General features: G+C 40.0%; 1 protein-coding gene across 2 annotated transcripts in view; it reads right to left on the bottom strand.

Annotated features, from left to right (window-relative positions):
* LOC147144720 (unconventional myosin-Ic-like) overlaps positions 1-25,638 on the bottom strand; it is a 55,539-nt gene that overhangs the window by 20,193 nt on the left and 9,708 nt on the right. For both annotated transcript variants that reach the window (XM_086035436.1, XM_086035437.1), the window contains 2 exons: positions 2,713-2,868; positions 1,169-1,284 (listed from right to left, as the gene is read on the bottom strand). In XM_086035436.1, coding sequence (XP_085891562.1) covers positions 1,169-1,284; positions 2,713-2,868 — 272 coding nt within the window. The remainder of the gene's footprint in view (positions 1-1,168; positions 1,285-2,712; positions 2,869-25,638) is intronic.

The raw sequence follows: 25,638 nt of genomic DNA, 5'->3' as shown, positions 1-25,638 counted from the left end.
TGTTTCAGCCTGTTTGGACACATCACCGACAAGTCACTAATTGCGAGTTGATATAAACCAGCTTGGCCGAGGCTGCTTCAGATTGCATGCACAATATTGTGGAAAGCGGTGATCTGAGGGGTCAGGTTCAGTTCAGAGGAATTCCCTGTCAAGAGGGAACCTCAAGTAGTATCATTTGTTTACATTTCTTTCCACACCTCCCCGACTTTGTCTCTCTGGCTCTACAGCTCAACGTGCCAATTTTTTTCCCCCTTTTTCACTCAGGGGGAGCAAACATTTGCGCTGTAGTGCTGAAGGTAAAAACACCACATCAGAAAGCGAGTGAGCTTGGAGGAGACCATTTTTTTGATGTCACCTCAGTCTCCATTAAGAAAATGTTACTTTAGTTGCTGACCTGATGGTCTCGGGGGAATATACTGCGAGTTCCCTCGGCATTCCTGCGGCCACTTTTCAAATAAACACTTTGCCTTGTGGGATGGGCATCTTCTAAACTCTAAGCTGAAATTGAGGGTGCTACAGTGAGTTAATGTTGTTTCATTACTCACAGTCTGACAAAATTTAGGAGGCAGGTTTAAATGTTATGTCATTGTGAAGGAATAAGCTTCATAATATTGAACCAGACTTATTGTAGAAAGTAGTGGAAAGTTGGAAAGCCAAGGTCATATTAAATGCACGGTCTGGTGTGAACAACTCAAAGTTGTGTAAGTGTGAGTAAGGATTTGGGCTTTGGAATGGCTGGAAAAGTGCAGCTGCAGACCCCAAAAATGAAAAATAAAAAAAATAAAAAAGAAAGGAAAAATGGCAACTAGTTGTTAGAGAGGCGCTAGTCTGCTAGCTTCCTGGCTACTGTCAAGGTAGGTGCAGCACTGTTTGCCCTCCGTGTGTAATCTGCTTCTCTTGGTTGTGTGGTAGGAAACCACAATAAACAGCAGAGTGTGAGTTCCCCTTAAGGGATTATAATGAGTAATTCATTCAAATTTTTTGATTTTACTAACATTCAGTCCCAGTGACATTTTCTTAAGCCACACATTGCTTGGAACCTCGAAATGTTCAATGTCGTAATTGTCGGAAACTGAGGAACCCTGTATTTTTGAAAAAAAAAATACAGTACCAGATTTAAAAAAAAAAAAAAAAAAAAAAAAAAAAAAATGGGACAAAAAATTCTTACATGTGTGGCGAGACCTCATAGAAGTTGACCCCACGGTATCTCTCCATGTGGTTCTTGGTGTATATTTCCAGGTCTTTATATGGGTTAACCGACACCAGCACCGAGCCAATGTAAGTCTAAAAGACAAGATACAGTCGCATTTCACATTCAGTTTCAATACACACTTCAGGTCCCATTAAATAAACATCAGGACAAGAAAGCTTCAGATCTAAAAGTAGCATTGGAATTTTTTATCTTAACAACCATAATTGATTTCAATGGTGCAATGACATTGAGGCAAGGACATTGTAAAGGAGCCTGATAGTAAAAAAAAAAAAAAAAAAAGATTAGAAGTAACTTTACAAAATAATTTTAGGTGAAGACATCAATGAGAGCAATCAGAAAAATATAGGAAAACAAAACATACAGAAAACAAAATTACCAGATAGAGTGTGGTGTTGTATTGTTCTCAGCAACATAACATGGAACGCAATTACAGTAAACGTACTTTTGAATATCCACGTCACATATCAAAGAAGACCTCGGTAGCACAGTATTATATTTCCTATGAAACTGGGGGTCCGTTTGCACGACAACCTAGTAAAAATATTATTTGATAGCTCCAAATATTAGTGAGTGATATTTTTTGCTGAACAGATTAAGTGTGGCATGATGTGTATATCTATAAAAAGAATAATAACGCACAACAGCTGCCAAATCGTGCAGAGGCGATCCTCAGTTTAAGACAGTTATTCATTCATCATATGACATTCACCATTTTAAGGCTACAATAAGGCGCTATAGGTGTCAAAATGGATCGATTAACTCATCTGACCGCCTACGTCATGCATAGTGACAGTAAACAGACCAACGTTAGTGTATTCGAGGCAGCTTTCAATAATCCACCTAATTTACTGCTATCGGACCGATACAAGTGACGTTATCTGTTCCCAATATCGGTTCGGTAATTATCGGTCCGCTAAGTTATCGTGCATCCCTAATAAACAGTAATCGGAGGAAAAAAATTGTAAAATACTTTAATGCAAACTAAAATTGTACCCATTTATTTGATTAATCGATGGAATAATCGATTCTAAAAATATTCAATAGCGACAGTCCTAATGCGCAACGAACTAGTTTGCACAGGAAAGCACGCTCAGTTACCATCAAACTTACTGTTTTTCATTTGATTGTTTTAAATTTACGGTCAACAACTGCTTTCATACAAATATTTATTGTAATTTTTACAGTGACGATAGAAATGGTTTTGCAATGAACTAAATTGTACAGTGGCATAAGAACAAGAAGGCACGCTCAGTTACCACCATACTTGAGAGTTTTCATTTCAATGTTTTAGATTTATGGCAAACGGCGTTTTCATACCAATATTTACTGCAATGATGACTTTATTACCGCATTTTGAGCGTTTTTTGGACTCAATTCACATAGAGAGGTTACTGACCGCAAAGACGTTTGGTTATCTTTCACTCGGTTTCGTCAGTACTTTGAATTTGTCATGAAATTGAAAAAGCTATGCCGTCGCTCTTTCGGTGGTTTCCACTTACATAGATGAGGTTCTCTTTGAAGCGTTTGCGAAGGTTCTCTATGAAAGCAGCCTCACTCGTGTAGTTCTCCAGCAGGACAAAGTCCTGCACGCCCACTCTGTCTCTTGCTGTCAGGGCCGACTCCATCATAGCCCGCACCCCGTCAGTACCCACCACCTAGAGGAGGACAAAGAGGGATTAAGCAGGGTGATGGGCTGAATCCAATTAGCAAAGCTATGTAGCACATCATCAGTTATAATATGTCTACCATGAGAGGAGGGATGAAGACGGACACTGAATGTCAAGCATATTGTATAGTCAACCCCAAAATTTTCTTTACAAGAAAATGTTCTATACGCCTTAATTAGTCTAAATACCGTATTCTGAGTAATATTGCGTTTCTGGAATGTGAGTTACGGAGTAAAATCCACCCGGCCATCTCGGATAGTGGCCATTTTGTCACTTTCTGTCGATTGAAAATGACTGGGTTCAGGTAACGACCAATCATGACTTAGCTACAGAAAACAGGTGAGCCGTGACTGGTTGTTACCTGAGTACCGGTAACTGTGTTGTCAGTTTCAGTCGACAGCAAGCGACAAAATGGTCGCTCCCTGAAAGGGACCATAGGGGCGGATTTTACTACTTAACTCATATTCCGCAAACGCAATATTAATCTGAATGCTGTGTTTGGACTAGTGAGGCTGCATAGACCATTTTTTTGTCAAGAACATTTTTGGATTGACTTCATCTTTAAACAAGTTATGAAATTGAAATGAAAAAGCACATACTCTCGAGCACTTGGTTTTAGTCCAACACGGCCTAAAACACGAATGCCTTAATTCAGTCACAAGAAGTAGCACCTATATACTCAGTTCCAACCAACAAAAGATTAATATAGATTTTTTTTTTTTTGACTATTGATACAGCACAGAGGTAGCATAAATGCTTTAAGAAGTGATAACATGATATTACAATATACCCAAATGTCAAAAAGGTTGTCAGAGTTTCAGTTGTTTCAAATTCTGTTTTTCCAATGTGTACTTCCTCTGATGTTTTGGAGAGCAACCTTTAAAGTACTGGAAGTTGTTGCCAACCTAGTTGCATTAAACTCGACGAATTTATCGTAAATGGGGGGAAAAAAAAAAAAAAGAGTACAAATCAAGTTGCAAATATTTAGATTGAAACACTCACATGTACAAGGTCATCAACACGTTTATCCAACAGGCCATATTTTGAAATGGAAGCTTGCGTTTTACTCATTATTTTACAAAAGCTGTCCGCATCCATGTTCGACATGTAGCCAGCAGGACCAAAGTGCAGCAGGTGTTGTTGTGCTAAGTGCTACGGTAGTTGTTGTCCCTCAGGAGACCACAGACAAGATCAAGAGGAAGAGAATGCTTGAGGGAGGAGCGACCTTATTCATTAGAATGGCAGACTTTAGAAGAAGAAGTATACAAAAAGGAGGGTGAAGTAGAGGATAAAATTGAGAATAACAGCGAACACTGAGGTTCAGCTAGCACTTTCCTCCTCTGATTGTATTTTTTATTCTACAATATATCTTCAGAAGCAGGGTTATAGCAGTTTTGAATTGTTCATTAACAGTTTTCATGTGGATTTGGCTTTTGGTTTTTAAATTCGCTTTTTATAGTTGCTATCATCTTTTTCTAAAATTCTTGTAGAGTTTCGGTTGAGTCTCTATTAGCTTGATTAAGGCTAGTTTGTTTTTTTAAAATCTGGTGTATTTGTCGAGTGCAATATATATATATACTGAATATATATATTTTTTTAAATCAAGTATTGTGTGATAAAGTAAACTGCAATTCTCAAACAACAGTTTGACCCTTCTTCTTCTGTGGACGTGCAGCAATATCAAAATAAACACATTCAAAATGAACCCCGAAAGGTCATGTATGACATTAACTGACAAAGATGAAAACGATGGACATTTTTGCTGTAACTGTAGTTTTAGTTAGTTTTGTACATTTATTAGGTAAGGTGTGTGCCCAAGCTTGTTCAGAAGCCAATAAATCAGATCAGTCACCCTTTTTCAGATATGGAAAACATCTTGACCCGATTTTACACAAGTGCGCATGATTACGTTTGATCCTGTGTTTCAAAAGAGAACGCTGGTGCCCCATGGTGCTTCATAGCGTGTTGGGAGCCATGGGACACCGGTGTGATCTAACTTCATGTTGTTTGCTGGACAGCACAAAATGACCAGCTAGCCTTGCCTGGCCAGGCCTCTTAGGTTTATGAGCTTCAATAAAGCATATTGGAACCTCTCGAAAAGTTCTAATGACAAGCGTGCCTGTTTGAGCAGACTCACTTTGCATACTGTGATCATGACATTTCTATTTTCGCTAACGGTACTTGGCGTCAAAGCATTTTATGTTCACATTTTAGAAGCTCATACAACACGTCAGCATAAGGAAGAAATATTAGAAAGTGGAGTCATTTGGCTTTGCAGCTGTGATCTAACACCGATTGTACTGTCGCAGTGTCACTGCAAATTGTAATCATCGGAGAATCAGATGTTACGTGAATGTAAGTAATGCAAAAGTTGTTGCTCTTAGTTCGTATATGGAATAACTGCTTGTTTGCCTCTCCTTGGGATCCCTCGTACTTGCCGACCTATTGTTTTTCGACAAAACACATCTCTTGGGAGCAAAGTTTCTGCAGATGTGTGTGCGTGTGGGAGAGTGGGAGATAGATAGAGAGAGATCGAGAGAGAGATAGAGAGAGAGAGCGCACGTCATAACACGGCATTCGGCGTGAACAAAAGTACTGCGATAAGAAATATGACTGACTTGCAACCAATCTTTTGCCCAGTCAGCTTCCACGTGACCCCGAACAGGATAAATAATAGAAAATGGATGGATTTGGATTTTTGAGCATTGGGTCAAATACACCAATCACTTAATCAATATTAGCTTTAGCGAACAGTAGTTGCCTGGTATAAACAGACTCAGTGCATGTGCCATAAATATTATTTCCGTCAGCATCGCCATGAGCAGGATAATGCATTTCGGACTGCCTTTTTTTGTTGTTGGAAGCATCAGCTTTTCTAACGTCTATATAACTGGTGTCAGGAACTAATAAGCATATGGGCTAACTTTTTTGACTGATTGATTACTTGATATGTCCCAATAATTGTGGCCACATGTAGTCTGTGTGCAGGACGTGTTAGCCATTCCCAGATATTATTACAGCTGGAAGCAAACATTTCTACTTCTACAAAAAGGTGCTCCACACATCATAAACAATCGCAGATTCTTTTTAATTAATTGGCAAAAAAAAAAAAATCGTATATTTTTGCTTTTCATTGAAAAACAAAGTCATAACAGTCACATTCTTGAAAAGTACCTGCAAGCGCCGCCATATGCGCATCAGCCGTTTACATTTTTTCTTCTTTTGATATGGAGTCAATTGAGCGACAGCTCCATGTTTTTTTTTTTTTTGCTGACTGCGCAACTAGGCGTACATCGGCCGCTGCAATTAGCTTCTATTTATTTGAGAGTAGTGAAACAAGTTTGCATTTCCGCCTTTAGCTAAAAAGCTTGTACGCCGACACGTCTCCCTCTCTCGTTTACACAAAGCTGAAACTGTTATCAAAGCATTGCGTGACATTTAGCCAACTGATTTGGACCTGCATGCAATCACACAAATACATACGTTTGCCGCTCATCTTCCCAATACTTTACAGTGCATACAATATGCTTGTCTTCAAAACAAAGTTAATGCAGGAGCCGTGCGCGAAAACAGAAGTATGTGACTTGAAGGTGAGTTCTGCAATCCACAATGTGCGCACAAAACACCCACCTGCGCCTTCCTTGCACAGAGTTGCTGATGTTTGCACATTTTGGGGTAAAATTATTAACTGTTCAAAAAAGGTCTGTCCTGACCAGCTCATAATTGATCATTTGAGCCACACCTTGTAAGGAAAGGCACAACAATGACAATATACTGTTATGATGAGGTCATGACTGACTAGGGAGAAAAAAAAAACCTCATGACTCTTTCATGCCTTTCCTTGACTCTCTTACTACTCTTTACATTTTCTGTCATTCAAACACACTGACATTACAATTCTCTCTTTCTCGCCATTACTTCATAGTTTCCAGTGCCCCTTCAGGGTTTGGCTTTCCTGGCTAAAATGCAGCACACCATATACCTCCACCCATTTGCACAAGACACACAAACACAAAATCTCAGGAACACACCAAGTGCGCACCTTCCTGGTTCACATGTCGTCATACTTTCCAAATCCTGTGTAGCAAACAAAGTAGCTGGAGACAGGTTTGAAGACGCAGAGAGGTGGAGGCCTACCTTCACAGTTTACTCCACCAACACTTACTGTAGCAGCTTAGAGTGAAGACATTTTTTAATAGACTGTGTGTGCATTTTATCGCTCAAATCACACAAATGCATATTAACCCATTGACTGCCATTGACGAATATACCTGTCTTTTCACAGTCCAGCCATTCGATCCCAGGAACTTCGATTTTTTTTCAATTTTTTTCAAACGTTAGGGTAAAAGAGGGTCTGTTTCTTTTTCTGTATTAATAGATAGTTTCATAGTATTAGTGCAACTCAGCATAGTGTCATAAGCGCGACTAGTGTTGGTGATTTGTAGACTAGTAAAATAATAGTTTGAGGCAGCCCTACTTGACACGCTTGCAACAAACATCATTGCATATTGCGTTTGTGGATGGCTGCAGTGCCACACTAGCACACAGAGACAAGCATGCTAGCAATTAAAAAAAAAAAAAGCAAATCGAATAGTGGAAAAGTGGCAAAATGGTTGCCCCCTGAGACAGACAAAAACAGGTGGATTTTACTGCTTAACTCATATTGCACAAACGCAATATTAATCAGAATGCCGTGTTTTGACTAGTGGGCCTACATTTAAGATTTTCTTACAAAGTAAATTCTTAGGTTGACTTCCACTTTAAATTATTATTATTACTATTATTACTATGATTATTATTATTTTTTTAATAGTTTTATATTTGATTTTTATTTATGTTTTGTTGTCTTTGTTTCACATGTGGCTATTTTATTGGTGCTCTAAAAATAAAGTTGAGTTGAGGTGAGTAGACTGTGGAAAGCAGCCATACAGGTGGTACAAGCAAGTTGCTCAGGAGAACTCTGCTAGCCCGAGGAGCAATGTGTGTGCCAACTCGTGACAACATACCAAGCACAGAATATTCTCCATCCTACAGCAAAAACAAAAAGATGACTTCACCACATAGCCTGCATGAAGTAAGTCATTATGTCAACTCCAGATTTGACACTCAATGTACTGTTCCTATAAAAGTCTCCAATTGGTACAGTTCCGTGAAAAAGTATTTGTGTCCTTCATGATTTCTTTTTTGCATATTTATTACGCTTATGTTTTTGTTACATCTTCAAAAATATCTTATAGCCTCTACTTCAAGTTGTCTGACAGGTATTACGAAAGTTATTTCTTGATTCAACAAATCGGGTGGTAATAAGGCCTGGGTGTGGCCAATGAAATTGAACTTCTCTCTCCAAAACGGCGGTCAATCATAGTTAATCAAGACAGATTTGTTTTTTGCACTTAGTAGAAACTGTCATTTGTATTTATTTTCCTTTTCTATGTGAGAGAATACAATTGGCTTGATGATCATAATAAAATATCTGAAGGGAGCAAACATGCTCACAGCACTGATCAATGTTTCAAATGGTTCACTGGCTTCTACCGTGAATGAAAAATGTGACAGGAACTGAGGAATGAGGACTTGCCATTCTCTTGATTTTGACTTTAACAGATTCCAGCCCATTGTTAAAAAATTTCAATGAATCATTAAGAGACATTAGGAATTGAGAAACTATTAACTTACCCTTCCCCAACGGTACTCCATGGATTTTCAGCTTGAAGCTTTTTGTGCAATAACATTCATATTCCAGCTAGTTGACGAGCCACTCCAAAGACAGCCTCCAGTTTTCCAAGCATAAAGGAAAACTGAGTTGGGAGGGAGCTGTGGAAGCGGCTAGCGTAAAGACTAGCAGATAGACATACAAGTAAACTAATTATTGAAATTAAGTCAGACAGCCAACAGGAAGTAATGACAACTGTCAGGAGTCTCTCAGTGCGTTGTACTATCATGACACATTGCACGAAAATTCATCTTCCGCATACATCAAGCCTGAGAAGCGGAGAGTTCTTGGAAAACTCATCCTTGCAGAAGCATGTGAGTTGCAGCTGAGAGTGAATGTCAGCATAAACGAACAGAAGACAACGCTTCAAGTCACAGAGGCTCTCGCCACATTGACACATCAACACACTTTTCTCATTAACATACTTGCTTTCACTCTCAGTTCCTGCAAAAGAATGTTGCCTGGCCACACGACGCCACCGTGCGATCGCCTCGCCCTGCGGGCGGTGCGACGCGAACGCGCAGTGATGAAAACACGCCTTCTCATCAATAGAAAAAATGCAAACATGACATCAACGATGCAGTTTGAGTTACCGAGAGTAAGAATGAGATTGACAAAAGACTACAGAAGATAGAGATGTGAGATGTGTATTTTGAACCTCTCGCTCTCTCACCTGACAGACAAGTGCATGCGTGCAAGGACGTTACATAATTACTGTACGACACAAGCGAACGTGACCTCACTAATAAAGACACTTCCTGTGCCGCTTCCTCTTCCACACAATGAACTCCATCTTCTTTTAAGTCTCACCAATGTATATGTGCATTGTGAACAAACTTAAGCTACGGCGCTTTAAATCGCAAATTCCATACCTGGACATCCACATCACAACAATTCACAAACTGCCCCTTTAAAAGACCAAATCACTTCTTTTGCTCGAGAGGAACCTTACCAAAGGTCTGTACTTCATTGTTCCGGCTCTTGAGCGATCCGGGCAAAGTTCTGGGCTCCCACCGATGTGGCAGTCCAGCTGTAAGCGTCACGGCCACTATTCAACGCAGTTTGTTTTTAGAAGTGCTCCCCTTCGTCCTGAGAACCAGCTGCCATCGCTTCTCCTCTTACTGCTTTGGATACACACCACTCACGCTGCGTCTCGCTTATTCACCCATTTTCCTTTCCCTCTCTCCCTCCCTCCGGAGGAAATAGTCACTGTGGTGGGTGACATAGAACGCCACTCCATTCCTTGCCTCGGTTTGCTTCACCGTCCCCCACCCCGCTCGCGCTCGCCTCTCCCCCTCAACTTGGCCATCGTGCGCAAAGACTGAAAACTTTCCATCGCTCCTTCAATTATTATTCTGTTCTTTCTCTGTCATCTAAGAAGAAGACACAAGAACAGCCGAGATTATTAGCCCAATATCGTTAAAAGGGGTGGAATTTGACCAGGCACGCACACAAGGCACCGGCACATCAAAGGCCTGAGTGTGTAATGCATCTGCTTGTTAACACTAATAACAACTGACATTTTACAGCCAACGAGCATGTGTTTTTGAAAACATTGAGGAAGACAAAGTTCCACTTCAGTAATTTGACCAACACACACACACACACAGTTCGGGGCAGGGACTAGTGTGTCAATTGTATATAGCGTTTTATGTCAATTTATTGGCTTCATTATTTATATTTTATATATGTCTATATTCATTAATACATGTATCACTGCCTTTTATTGTTTTTGTTCTATTTATTGTATTGTTTGTAAAGTGCTTTGTTACAGCTCTAGCTGTTATGAAATGTACTATATCAATAAAATTGTATTGTATTGATCATGTGCCACATACACGGCGCCACACACAAACTGACGAGTGTCATTCAAAAGCTTGGTGGCAAAGTGCTTCAGCTCAATTGTTTTCTGAAGCTGAGCCATGATTGGTCATTATCTGAGCCCTGAGCAACTGTGATGTCATTTTCAGTCAAGAGAAGTGACAAAATGGCCGCCCCCTGGGATGGCTAAAAATGGGTGGACTTTGCTGCTTTAAGTCATGCTCCACAAACGCAATATTCAACAGAATGCCTTTTTTTTCAACTAGAGAGCGTGCATAGAAGAAATTCTTGAAAAAAATATGTTTGTGTTGACTTCAGCTTTAAAACCAAAGAGTTGGACTCGGGTGCAAAAAGGCGTGATCGGGACATCCCTCAGCTTTAGTAAACTGGCTCCTCTCTGTTCGCAGCCCTGTCGTCAGTGATAACAGCGGACAACCAGCTTGTCCGCAACAAATAGTATTTAATTACACTCATTTTAAAAATGTCAGATTTACAGGTAGCACAAGCAAGAGTGTTTAAAAAAAAAAAATCTCAAATCTTAAAGGCTCTGATATTAACGATGCATTATGAAGACAATTGCTGAAAGCTGCAGCTTTAAAGGTCTGTCAAGTGGCAACAGGAAAGACAGATTTTATAGGCCTCATTAGGATGACTCTCCTTCCTGGGGATCTAAAGAAAATAGGCCTGTAAATATAACTCAACCAGCCCAGTACACGTTAATGCTGCAATGTGTCAGTAGCTCAACAAGTCTCACCTGTCTTTCGTTTAGTTTCCTAATGTGGCAAGACAAATGCAGTGAGGATGAGCTCGGTGGAACCACAGGTAAAAAAAACATAAAAAAGTAATCCACAAACGCAAAATGGTCCAAATTTAATGAAATCTATCCAACAGCTCTTCACTGTATTATAGATACAGACAAAAACAAAGTACTGCAGGTGGAATATTCACATTTAATCAAAGAGCTGTAGCACATACTCTGAAAATGAACACTTTGCTTTCCACACTGCCCTCTTGTGGTTGGTTGACTAAATGACGCTGAAGGAGGACCTGAACGTTTTTTGCTGATGCAGACATTGACATGCCTGAAATTGTTATGTTTCTGTGCCTAGAATGACCAAAGAAAAATAAACTTGGAACCTGGTTTGACTACCTCTGAGTGAGAGATCTCTCTCTCTGGACACCTCAACGTCTCTCTCCAGCTCTCCGTCTTTCTGTCCCCACTCCCAGTATAATCAGAGCCGCCGCGGCAGGAATCTGAGTAATGTTTTCCAGACTCACGCTTGCTCTCACCACAGTCGTACACACAGTGGACAGACAGCGGGGAAGAGGCAAAGATAGAAATGGAGATAGGTGATTCCCAGCTGTACAACACACATCTTGTTCACCCAAAACTCACATTTGCTACTGCCTCTGGCTAACGTCAATTTTCGGCACGTTAGCGGGAAGCAAAGTGTGTGTCAGTGCGTGTGTGTGCGTGCGTGCTCGACGGGCTAAGGTTGAGGTTACATATTTGTGTTGAGTTGGGAGGAGGAGGAGCTTGAGCACCAATATCTTGCTCAGCTGTCAGACTGTTTAACCCTTCCTTCCCCACTTTCTGGAGCCTTTGACTTCACTCGGGTCTGCGCACTGCAAATGTCACAGTGATATCATCAGTCAATGAGTGAGCTGCGCCGTCAGGACTATTCCAGCATATACCACACCTGTGCAGATTATTTGCAATTTTGCACATATTTTTGGTAAAAATCGTTTTTGTTTTTTTATAACGTAGCACGTTGTAATATGCCGTGATTCCAAGTTAAGCCACAGTGACAATATCCATTGCATTCACTGTATTCTATTCTATACTTTGAAGCAAGACATCAATTTATTGAACTGATATCTGGAAAAGCTTGCTCATTTACAGCACACACGTGGAGATGATGTATGATAAAATAAATACATCCTGAGTCCTTGACTGTATTTTATGGCTCACGCAGAGCATGTTTCTGTCTGCTCCCTTATGTGCTTGGCTTGATCTCTGAACAGCTCCGATTGATAAATGATTGACTTTGAGAGGCATGATAGATTGAGAGGCACCATAGAAACAATGCAAATATTGTTTTATTACACTGATTTGATCAGTTTTTATAACTTTTAACAAGAGAGCCGAGCCATCCTTAACCTTGGTCAACAGACCAAATACTGCTTATATGGTCTGTACTTCAGGATAAGGGCAACGCATATCCGCACAACATGTTAGATGGAGTAATTCCTTCGAACTTGCATCTTTGCGATAATGGGCTTTGCATAAAATCTTGTGTGGACAAAAATCAATCAAAATTTAAAAAAAATTAAATAAATCAAAATCATTTCTTAAAAAGGCTCATGCTTGGCTCTTTATTACTTTATTTATGCAAACACGGCTGAGGTAATTCGCCAAACCAGAAGAGCATCCCAGACCGACATGAAGTCATGGCTTTTTGTGCAGAGAGCCCACTGTCTCACTATCTGGCACCATCACACTGATCTAGAATAAACAATAATTAAATATTACATTTAGACTGAGGGGAGGAAAAACCTCAAATCCCACATGCGACCTTGACTCTGTGGGAAAATCCAAAGTGGGAACTTTCTCCTGCTGCGCTCTCACTCTCTCTCTCTTCTGCTCCCCTCTTCGAGTCTTCTTTCCTGCCTCACTTCCTCTGGCAAAGTTTGTTCGGGGTAATATTGAAAATGTAAACACTGATTTTCCATTTTCCGTTGCCCAATCAGCCAAGAAGGTAAGGTTTGGGAATACTTCTGCCACGCAAATATGTCAGAACTAACCCGAAATGTCACCAACGTAACCAATGAGGTGCAGTCGAGGCAACACCATATTCAAGACCAAACAATCAAATTTCTATATATATTTGTAAAGATTACAACAATAAGGAGCCTGAAGACGCATCATTTGAGACATCTTGAATGCATCACGCAAGATGCTGGCATCTGGAACTTCCTTCTAGCCGTTCAGAAAACTGGACCAAAAAAACCCTAAATAGCCGTGCACACGTAGTACAACAAGCACAAAGGCAAACTACAAAGATTTGTTTGTGGTACTGACCACCACGAAAACAGCTGTTTCCAAATAAAATCATCACATGACCATTTTTATCAACGCATCACTTCATTTTTGTTTAGTGCTGTAAATACAGTTAAATGATAGCCACGGACAGTGTTGTGGTTCTTTGGCCTGACTTCCGAGCGTGATTTTAGTGCCATACAGATGTGATATGAAGATCGTCAAATGCAGCAACATGACAGCAAACATTATTCAAAATACGTACGGACCATTTTTTGTTGTTGTTTTTTTTACTTAAAGTGGAAGTCAACACAAACAGATTTTTTTCAAGAATATTTCCTATGCAAGCCCACTAGTTGAAACAAGGCATTCTGATAAATATTGCATTTGTGGAATAAGTGTTAATCCACTCGTTTTTAGCCATCTCTGGGGGCGGCCATTTTGTCTTCTGTCGACTGAAAATGACATCACAACTGCTCACAACGACCAATCGAGGCTCAGATTCAGAAAACAGGTCAGCCGTGATTGGTCGTTGTGAGCAGTCGTGATGTCATTTTCAGTCGACAGGAGACAAAATGGCCGCCCCCAGAGATGGCTAAAAACGAGTGCATTTTGCTGCTTAACTTATATTCCACAAACGCAAAATTAATCAGAATGGGGACTGCTGGGAACATATTCTTGAAAAAAATATCTTTGGGTTGACTTCCGCTTTGAATTTAAATACTGTTATGCTCTGTGTTGGGTGAAAAAACAAGCACACAATGTCCCCACCCGTCTCCATTACACTGTGCTCAGAAATCACTTTGCGCCTCTATAAGGCCCCTGTCCCAGTGGAGAGAATTACACTTTATCTGGCCATCAACCAAAAACAATATGGCAGTACAGCTGAGCAATGTTAAGACGACACACCTAGTATCGGGGAACATGGATTGTTGCTGGGGGGTTTTTTCTACAGAGTATGCGCCTGATGAAACATGCTAGTGCCATGAAAAGTCATAGCACCCGATCTCAGGTTGTTTCTGCGTTTATATCTTTACCTGCTCTCACACATTCTTATCACTGCAACTAACAATGATTTTAATAATGGATTAATCTGTTGGCTATTTTGTCGATCAATCGATGAATGAGATTTAAAAAAAAACGTTTTCATTTCAATCTTTTTTATTCAAAAACATTATAACACTTTATATACACATAACAAATTATTTCAAATTCACAGACCAGAAAATGCACAAACATGTATTATGATTCAATTACTGGTTTTGTCCATAACATGCCCGAAAATAGGCAAAAACGATCATTGTTTGACAAAGGAAATGTTTTATTTTGATTCAACGTGAAGACGATCAGTGTGCTTTTATGGAGGACTACAGAAATTGGAGAATATTTTCTGCTGAGTAGCTGAAATTCTAAGGATTTGGACCATTTAAAATGTTAAAAAGTAACTAAAAGATTAAAGGATTATCAAAATTTATTTTCGATTCATTCGATACTCGAGTAGCTGTCGATTAATCAATTAGGTGTTGCACCTCTACATATACAAACATATACAGCTTTTGCACACATAAAAAAACGTGAATCTTCCTATCCCTTTATCATATTTATTTTACTGTACGCCGCTTTGTTGTTTTGTTTTTATTCATCTCAAGTCTTGCTAGGCTAACCTGGGACCTCGGGTATCATATTTCATGCCATATCGTGGAAATGTGTGTTGGTAATAGGTACGACAATTGAATTCCTTGAATCATATTAACAGAATAGCCTCAAGGATAAAATCACACAAATCGTTTGCCCATTGTTCTCACTTTTGTAAAACTGTCAAAAGTGAGAAATGTGAGAGAGAAGCCAGAGAGTGGCGACTTCTGCATTGACCCCATGGCTGCAAATGAAAATGGACAGACATCTAAAGTGCACCTATCAACTATTTTTACGTGTAACTCTGCATGTCCCTTCAACAAACAGAACACACTCACGGCAACTAAATGTCGACATTAGCCAGACAGTCACTCATTCCATTAGCATCTCCGGCTCTCAGCATTCCTGTCTCTCTGTCTCCCCCACCATCATTAAATCACACACTTTTAATCTTTTACATTTTTGACAGCAAAATCCTTACAGTACTTTGCTTGTTAAATATCACCCGGTCCTTGCAACTATAAGACAAGCCTAAAATTAAATTTGAAAAAAAAGGGAGTACGGTGGCAAGGATGACAAAGAAAAGGAGAAAAACGAGTAGAAACAAAAAGTAATGTCATACATGGCAGTGCGGTGCGCTTGTGATGTCAGAGTGAAAGAATGCGAGCCATGCGGGCTGCAAATATGAGTGAAGAAAGTAAAACAAAAATGGTGAGGAAAGAATCAAGAGATACGCAAGGCAGGAAATTAGAGACGGGTGGCGATAGAGTCCGAACAAGGGGGAATTTGAATATCAAAAAAGGCTGACTGTGAGTCTTCTTAGTTGTGACATAAGCACCAGTTTGACAAGGCAACTTTGGCACAGATGTAAATTTACACAAGGGGGTTCCCCCAAGTCAAGCTGTTCATGTTTAATATTCCGCCCTCCCGCCCACATGTGGCAAAGTGGATCACCAGTGTGCGTGTGTGTGTCAGACCGAAGAGAAGTGGGATGTTTCCACACTTAGAGAGCTAAGCAACACCAGACAAAGTTGAGGGAGACTGGACAACACTCACATACACTCGCATTTCCGCTGGGGCAGCAGTTTGGTCATGCGTGGTATTTCCTCGAACAACCCAGAAAGACGTATCCCGAGGCTAAATTGAGTGTTCTGGATCCTTCGGAGAAGCCTGTCTGGATTAGAGTCGGTCGGTTGTGTAGCAATCCATAACTCTGCCTCAGGTCTTTCTTACTCTGGTTGTGGGCCATTTGAAAACACGGAACTGAATTTTCTTCAAGGCAAAGCACTGTTAATTGAAATTTTGCTTGGCATCATCGCCGTGGTAAAACAAAATTTTCTTGGGGCTGATATTTGAAGCTGATCATCTACCCATCATCCTTGACTTAAGACCCAGTTACAGCTGAAGAAAAAAAAAAAAACACGATGCTGCTACCACTTTACATGACACGGTACCTGAATAAGATGAATGTTTTTCCGATGCGCAACAGGCAAAGAACTACATGAAAGCCTCACACTAGTCTATCGTTATTTGTTTCTGACAGCTTCCGTTCCGTTTCCCATAGCAGCATTTTTGGTTCACTGTGTTCATGTGTTCTTCTGGGGACATGCAGTGTAATTGCTTAAAAACATTGTAGACCAGTGGCCAAAAAGATGAAACTTTATTTCACTATGCACATAATCACTGTTGGAAGGAAAACCTTGTGTGTCCAAATTTATTCAATTCTATAATTTTTTTTGATCACAAATTGCTTCAATTCATCAGTACTCAAGTAGTGTTTTTTTTTTTTGTTTGTCTATTTTTTCTTTAAACAATTAGATAAATCGCCAACACTGCACTTGATCAGAAATGAATCAGTTCATGGCAGTAGTTGCTGTAGGGCATGGATAATTGATGTTTTGTCGCACAACCTAAAATCAAATTATTGCTGCAACTCTGACTGAGACCTGGACACATGTCGAAGGGTATTTTGTCCCACTTCTCATGAAACAATGTGACTTTAGTTCCAAGATTTTACTCAAGTAAATATCAATTCCAAGCTTCGTAAGAAATTTTAGCTGAAAAATACGATTAATCGCGATCAATTATAGAAAATGTTGCGATTAATTAGTTTAAAAAATGTAATCGCCTTACAGCACTAGTTTGAATACAAAGTTTTGTTACAAAGCCATTTCGTTTCCTCTCACAAACACTTTGCCACTCAAAATAAAAGACCTAGCGCAACCTCTGTTTGTGCTTGGGTTAAGACATGGCTTAGGCCCAGAATAGGTTAGTAACTAAACAAAGGTTATCTTTTGAGTTTGACCAAATTTATTCCCCACGCCTCTGAAGTAGAGAGGCACAGTGAGGGGAAAACACACACATACACACAAACAGGCTTAACCAGTCATAGGGCAGGCGGCAACTTGTTCAGAATAAACTCAAAACACAGAACATTGGAGCAATCAACCTGTCCATCCCCCATAGTATGTATTTCTTTCCATGTCTATTGTCTAGTATTAAAAGTCTGCAGCTAGTCCAAAATGTTGCAGCTAGACTCTTGACAAGGACAAGAAAGTTCGATCATATGACCCCGATACTGGCCAATTTGCATTGGCTCCCATTCCACTTGAGATGCGAGTTCAAAGTTTTGTTACATACCAATAAAATATTGCACGGCTTAGCACCTTCCTATCTCGTTGACCTAGTGATACCATATGTTCCGTCCCGAAACCTTTGTTCGCAAAATGCTGGTCTTTTAGTGATCCCAGGAGCCAAAAACAAGTCTGCTTGTTCTAGAACGTTTTTTTAACTAACATTGTATAGCATCATAATACAGTATGTTGTGTTAAATGATGCCCACTCGGCATCCGTTGCAGCCTGATCATCCTGGAAGGGGGATTGCCCCATTTGTGGTCCCTTTTCAAGGTTTCTCATTTTTCCCCAGATGTTTTTTTTTTTCAAGTTTGTCCTTGGCCTCCTGGGGGTTAGGATCAGGGGATGTTGTTAATATTTGTCAACTGTGGGCATGTGAAGCTCTTTGTGACATTCTTGTGATTAAGGGCTATATAAATAAATGTGACTTTGACTTCTCTATCCATGAAGCAACCAAGCCCATTCGCCTGTCTCATCTTCATCTTCTTCCAACTGTCCTGTCCTCTTTTGTCTGCGTCTTCATCGTGTGCCCATTATCCTGCCCCACCCTCCGCCCCCTCTCTAATGGGACAAACAGCATCTTGGTCTTATTTATACCAAGTGGTCTATATATGGTGAAGTTTGACTGCTAAAACAAAGCTGTTTACCAACAGGAAGCACAGTTCTGGTATGATTAAAAAAAAAAATCTGGACGCTAGAGACCAATTAGCAGCTGATATTCACTGTACACTGACATCAGCTGACCACTTTTACACCCAGATAATATCTATATCTTATCACACACATCTTCGCAAAGTATTGCAGAAATTGCAGGTGGAGTTCTTGTGCTATCTGGTATACATCAGAAATTAATTAAGCAGAGCATTCAACCACTAAAACATGTTTTTCTGTTCGCGAATGAAAGTAATGATATTTGTCATTGTAATTTAATAATAATGTTCTTTACTATATTAAAAAAATGTAAACTGTAGAATAGAACAATAATAATTCGATTTTAACATTAAATATTGTTTACGACCAATCACGGCTGACCTGTTTTCTGAAGCTGATACGTGATTGGTCGTTACCTGAGCCCTGAGTAGTTGTGATGTCATTTTCAGTTGACAGACATGACAAAATGGCCGCCCCCTCAGATGACTAAAAACATCAAATAAAAGTCAATTGAAACAGCAGAGTATTTTGTTTGTCATAGCCTAGGCATTGAAACGTTTTTACAGTACAAATAGTCAGTTAAACTGCTAATCCCACAAATTTATGTTCCTGACAAATGGGCCAACAAAAATAAACAGGCTTTTCAACTATATGAAAATGTATGGGCATTGACGTAACTGAGAAATAATCTAACAGAAACAAACTTTAGAACCTTTTTTTTTTTATTTTGAAGTAAAAATCTGTTAAGAGATTAACCAGGCAGTGGACAAACATCAAGCAGTAGGTATTTGACTGTATTTCAAATTCTATCACACACACTTGTCATCGTTTGAGTGGGCGGGGCTCTGGGAGTCTGTTCGACTCTACAGCTTTGAATATTTATGTTTGTTAGGAAGGTATGCAGTTCAAGGCGTGGATGAAGCGTGAAGACCATCATAACCTCTTTGGGGGACGAATTGCAACCTTCCAGTTGCAGCATTGATAAATTAATCACCCCCAAAAAACATCAAATGAAAACATTTTTATTGTCATCAAGATTTTGGGGATGTTTATCTTGAATCATGTGAATTATTCTCGGAGAATCAGAATGCTAGTCCTGTTTTCCAATCGATTCGAGACTCGAGGCCCTACCCTTGTCCTGACTTAATTACCTTGGAAAATGTAGATCCCAGGATGTGACCGGTTGATAGGCCCACATCTAGGCCACTTTCTGGGAAACAAACCTGCCCACATTAACCAGTGACACCAATACGCAGGGAAAGACCTGCATGTGGTCAAAGTCTACTTTCTCCAAGTCATGCTTGTCTTATTCATCAAATGTCCTCACATTCATTTTCTTTTTAGACACTTGTTTCCTTTTTTTGTTTGTTTGTTTAGTCCAACACTGCCTGGTCTTCTCAGCTTATCTCTTGCCACATCCAAGGCCACACCTGTTTAAATTGTTCTGACTTTATCAAAGGCCCATGAAAGGTCTCAGTTAAAGGTTAACAAAAAGGTGCACAGTGAGAAAAGAAACTCTTCCCGTCTTTATAACGACACTGTTTTTTTGTTTGTCTCCATAGCCTTGTAGGTGGGCAAGGCATTGGTGTCAAAATTGATCAAGAAAACACAAAACAATGTTTTCTGTTGTAATTTATTTACCCCCCCCCCCCCCCGAGAAACAACTACTTCAAAAAGGTTTAACCTGTGAGCACATAACACCTGAGTGAATGATTGACAAGCATGCTAACCTAGCATGAAGCAATCCAAAACCTAGAGAGCTTACTTCCAATGCTAATTGGAACATGCGTTGCTAAAGCAGTAGAAAGAAAACTAGCAAGTAGTTGGAAATAAAACTTTCTAACTTTCCTTGTGGGTCAAACACAACAAGTAAGTGTCCACAAATCCCACCTAAAGGCCTCCCCTCAAATAAATGCTATTCATGAGATTCTCAATTCAATACATTGTAAACATGAGTGACGTTTGACAATTGATGCAAATTTCTGCTTGAGTAGGAAAGTCCTCCATTGTTTCACCCAAAACAAGTACTTAATTCTGTGTTCTATCAACACATGGAGGTTTGGGTGTCTTATTGCAGAAGGTGGTTGGGTGTGGCAACACCAACAGCACTGACAGCATGGCTAGAAAAGCAGGCTAACGTACACAGACTAATTGCGGGTATGAGTAGCAAAGATCAGCATGTTAGGACCATGTTATAATCACAAGGATAACTGTCCTCATGGATGAGCTGGACACAACAAAGACTCTTTGGATAGGCAGAATAAATTGTTACTTAATGCTACTTCCACAGGTGCAAAGTCTATTTTGGGTTGTTATACCATTCATATTATGAGAGCAGTGGTGTTTTTTTATTGCCTAGACCACCTACTTTCTTCCATGTGTGGGTAGCGGGCCAAAGAAGAAGGTGAATCGTAATTCAAATAAATATGAGTCTTTGGCAGGTGGCGAATGAGGTGATCAAGTTGGCCTCACAGTTGAGAGGTTCAAACTTTTAAGGTAGACCACATTATTGCTGTTGTGATGTATCATATCCTTATCTATAAATCCTTTTAAAATAGCAATATTAGAACTATCCAATTGGTTATGTTTTTTTTTTTTTTTTTAATCAAAAATATACCTCCGAAATAGCAATTAACCAGCTTCATATGACATTTAAGTGTATTCATTGTCTGCTACGGTGTGCAACAAGAACTGTTTTTTTTTTTTTTTTAAATATGTTGCATCATTAACAGTATGTTACGTTAATCATATTATTGTTATCATCAGCAAAGACTTCACAAAATCATACCTTCTTTTAGGGCTGTGCAATTAATCAAAATTCTATTCCAATTACGATTATTACACTCCACGATTACAAAATTGGCATAATCGTAAAAAACTATTATTAGTACTCATTTATATCCAACGCACTGTTTGTTTACACAAGGAAATCATACATTTGTACCTTTTTTTAATGTTATAATAACACATTTTATCCATTTTGTTTGGTCCAAAAGGAATTTACTTAAATTTGTCTTTTTTTGTACATTTTCTTGCTTTGTACCAAAAAATGAATTAACGTTTGAATAAACGTGATTTCAATTATTTTCAATTAATTTTTTTCATAATAGAGCAGCCCTACCTTCTTTGTAGTTACTTTATCAAAATAAGATATATTAAAAAAAAAAAATTTAAAAAGCAAATATAGAGAGACAGACTTCCCGGATTCTGTATGTACAAAAATGGCAATGGGGTGGTGTGGATCCAGACTCATTTTGAGGGTGGTTTCCAATCCCACAGCCGTTAGCGCTGCAAAACCGGCTCCAAGAAATAACCCCGAACATTTACTCCCAGCAGGGCTGGGTTCACTGTACCACTGTGCTACTGTGCAAGCTTTGGGATGTGGGAAAGAATTGAGTAGCTGCTCCACAGGCTTAAACTTACCATGTAGTCTCTCTCTGGCTCACTCACACACACAAACACACACCAACACACGCAAACACACACACGTTCACCATCACAAACACACGCTCACTGTCACACGCACACACACCCACACGACTAACTGAAGCACATTCAATCTTTTGTCTTGTCCCCTTTTCCCCATTTGAGTAGACCCTTCCCTTGTCGACATTGTCACGTTGCTACATCATCCAAACACTTGGAGCTTTTTGCCTGCTGCCTCTCACAAACTTGCCTAAGCAAGAACAGTTTGGAGAACTGTTCGGTCATGCAATCAAACTTTCCATATGGAGTGGAAAGTCTACTTTACTGTAAATGCCATGAGCATACGTTCTGTAGACAGCTGTTACATTCTGCCTAATCAGTCGTATTCAGAACTTGGTCTACTTTGATATCTGTGCTTTTGTTATCAGGGGAAACGGTTTAAAAGCCCTCCCTGGATCTCAGTGCTTGAGTTCATACAGCTGTCGCGGATGGCAAAGTTAGCGCCGGTGGTTAAATTTCTACTTACGTACAACCGCCGCCATAAGAACGGAACTTAGACATAAACCGAGGACCCCCGTGCGCAATTAACGGGTTATGGGAATCCCACGGGATTCCATCGGGATGGGAGACAACATTACCTTTAATCACGAAATCGGGACGGTACAGGATAAAAGGTTCATGGGAGCAGACGGGATCGGGACTATTCAGTCGGGGGGGAAAAAAGTTCAGCCAGATGCGCAGTCATTTTTTAATGTAGCTGACTTCCAAAATGGGAGCGGCATGGGAGTGGGAGACTTTCTGAATGGGAGCAGGACAGGAGTGGGAGTTGTTCTCACCGGGAGCAGGACATTTTTTTTTACAATAGTCAGGGACTTGGAGGAAATGGGATTTTTTTATGTTTGAGTTGGATGAGATTATCCTCCCGTCAAACACATTGGAGCTACTTAAATCATTATGCAAATCAGAATATGAGCACCATCTTCAGTAAATACATCTCTAATCTTGCACAAAACTTGATTAGCAAAATCATCATATTGCACCAGACCGCAGTTCGCTGGTCATCAAAATATTCTGGGCGCATGCTTTGCCGTTCCATTGGCTTTCTGTGGCCTTTTTCTGACACTTATTCCAAAAGAAGGAAAAGCCTCAACAATAGCAAGAAAGAGAAGGCTGTTAGAAGACAAAGATATATACAGGAAGTTAGGCGATACAAGAAAAAAAAAAACACGCTAGAAAGCAATTATGAAGGACAAGTTGGGTCTTGTGTTTTTAGTCCTTGTCATGTACCTGTTAGCCACAGCCAGGTGACAAATTAAACCCCCAAAATATACAGTATATGTATTGTGGTTGGTTTTTTTTGTTGTTGTTTTTTTTGCAGAGCATTGGTGAATCCCCCACCTTTCCGAATACCTTCTGAAGGGATTTTAATATCTTGTGTATTCTTGCACGGGTGCACCACATGCAAGCTAGTTCATTGCATGCCACTTGTAACAACATATGGGTATGTCGTACAGTGGTAAACTGTGCTTTGGAAAACAAGAAATATAAGACTTGTGTCAGGACTTCAGGAGCCACCTAAAACTTAAAGAGAAAGTCAACACAAACATTTTTTCAAGAATATGTTCTAGGCAAGTCTACTAGTTGAAACAGGGCATTCTGATCAATATTGCGTTTGTGGAAGAAGTGTTAATGCACTCATTTTTAGCCATCCCTGGGGGCGGCCATTTTGTCTTCTGTCGACTGAAAATGACATCACAACTGCTCACAACGACCAATCAGATTCAGAAAACAGGTCAGCCGTGATTGGTTGTTGTGAGCAGCTGTGCTGTCATTTTCAGTCGACAGAAGACAAAATGGCCGCCCCCAGAGATGGCTAAAAACGAGTGCATTTTGCTGCTTAATGTATATTCCACAAATGCGAAATTAATCAGAATGCCGTGTTTCAACTAGTGGGCCTTCTGGGAACCTGTTCTTGAAAAAAAAACATGTTTGGGTTGACTTCCGCTTTAACTGACAATACTGTATCTAATTAATTCAAGCAGAAGTATTTTCCTTGAACCGAACACGTACAAAGTAACTAACGCAGCAAGAATGAGAGACTAGTTTGTTGTTTTCCAAAATTGCAGCCTGTTTATAACCTTTAGAAAGAAGCCGTTGTAATTAATAATTCTATCATCTTAAAAGAACCAATACAACCATTTCACAAGACATTTTTATTGTGCTTGCACGACAACACAGAAGAGATCTTACTGTGTAGAAGTAGCCCGACATCTGGGCTGAGCCACAACTTTGTCGCGGACCAAAAATATCACCAAAAACAGCTCCCTGAGATTGTAAAAAAGCCTCAAGAGGCAACGGAAGAAAAAAAAAAAAAAAAAAACCTCTGTGCAAGCGCAGTCCAATGGAAACAATCCTCACCAGAGGGGGAAACGTTTTGGAAAATGGTATTGACAAAAATACATGGCACACGTTTAGTTTTGAATAATCACACTTAAGCCACATAAGCCACTTAAACTAGCCAGAATATTTTAGCCAGTGTATTTTGTCCAAACAGCTGCTGATGTCCATACATTAGCTGTCCTTTCAGCCCAAAACGGCATCATTCTGTCAGTGCCACACTGCCCCTCTTTAGCATCTACCATCCCCAAGCAGGGACTGCCATTTAAAGAGGATTAGATCACATTTGCAGCCGAGTGCCTGTTATCTTAGTTCCAGGTGGCAGCTGCAGATAGGGAGGGCCTCAATACTACAAGTCCTGTCCTCCACATGACCTTGAGGCAACAGGTCAGCTGTTCCAAGAAGATTGAGCACAGAGGAATATTTCCTCACCAATGCTAGCGCTTTTCTTCACACGTCTTATTTTTCATTGCATCACCCAAAGTGCAACATAACCCTGTGACCACAATGCAGTACAGTGGAGGGACCGCGCCCGACCGAGAAAATTGAATTTCAGCGGATAAATGACATTTAAAATTGACCATAATTGCCTATATGGGTAGTTTAAAAACACAGATATACCACAAACTATGATCCCAAAACGACGTTAATAAGATTTCAAACACAAACAGCTTCAAACATTGCTGTTTACTTAAAAATACAGTAAACCACTTACACATAAGCACACAGATATACAATGGACACCTTCGCTACGTAAACATCCGCAATTCTGATGATGATGATGAATTACTGTAGCGCAGATTGGTGCAAAACAATAAACAGTGACTGCACAGCAAAACGCGAGTTGCGTCAATGGTGTCTGTCTGTGCCAGTGACTACTTTTACATGGCGTCAATATTCGTGTTAAGGTCAAAATTCCAATTTCTGAAACATTCGGAATAACCCGTTTACATATTCGGGTTAGGAAAGGAGTAACCCGGGGGTCTTATTTGGCTTTTTAAAAACTTCGAAGACCAATGCTGCGTCGAATGGCTAGCGCCCGTTTAATGACCTGACACGACTGAAATTAAAATGTGACAACACAAACTGACAGCCGTTCATAGGTTAAGAAATGCCTCGCTGAGCTGTTACAGCTCACACTGGTTTTGATGGCATGTTTAGTCCTGGTTTGGCAAAACTATTGTGAGCCAAAGCAGCTGCAGCAGACATGGGCACTGCCGTCATATCTAGCATCTCCTGCTGACTGACGATAACAAATCTAACCAGAGCTGGGCATCCCCTAACCGCCAATGCGTTCCGTCCTGCATATTTAATTGACCACATGGTCCTGGTCCATCCCTTGGTAAAATAAAAACAATATGGGGCACATGTCATTGCGTCTGTGGGACCGCAACAATGTTTTATTTTTTCCTTACTCTGCCGAGTGCCAGTAGTGCGGCAC

The sequence above is a fragment of the Filicampus tigris genome, chromosome 7 (assembly GCF_054856515.1).
Source record: "Filicampus tigris isolate MCC_2025a chromosome 7, RoL_Ftig_1.0, whole genome shotgun sequence".
NCBI lineage: Eukaryota > Metazoa > Chordata > Actinopteri > Syngnathiformes > Syngnathidae > Filicampus > Filicampus tigris.
Note: the sequence above shows the minus strand (reverse complement) of the source record. Positions and strands in the feature narration are given on the sequence as shown.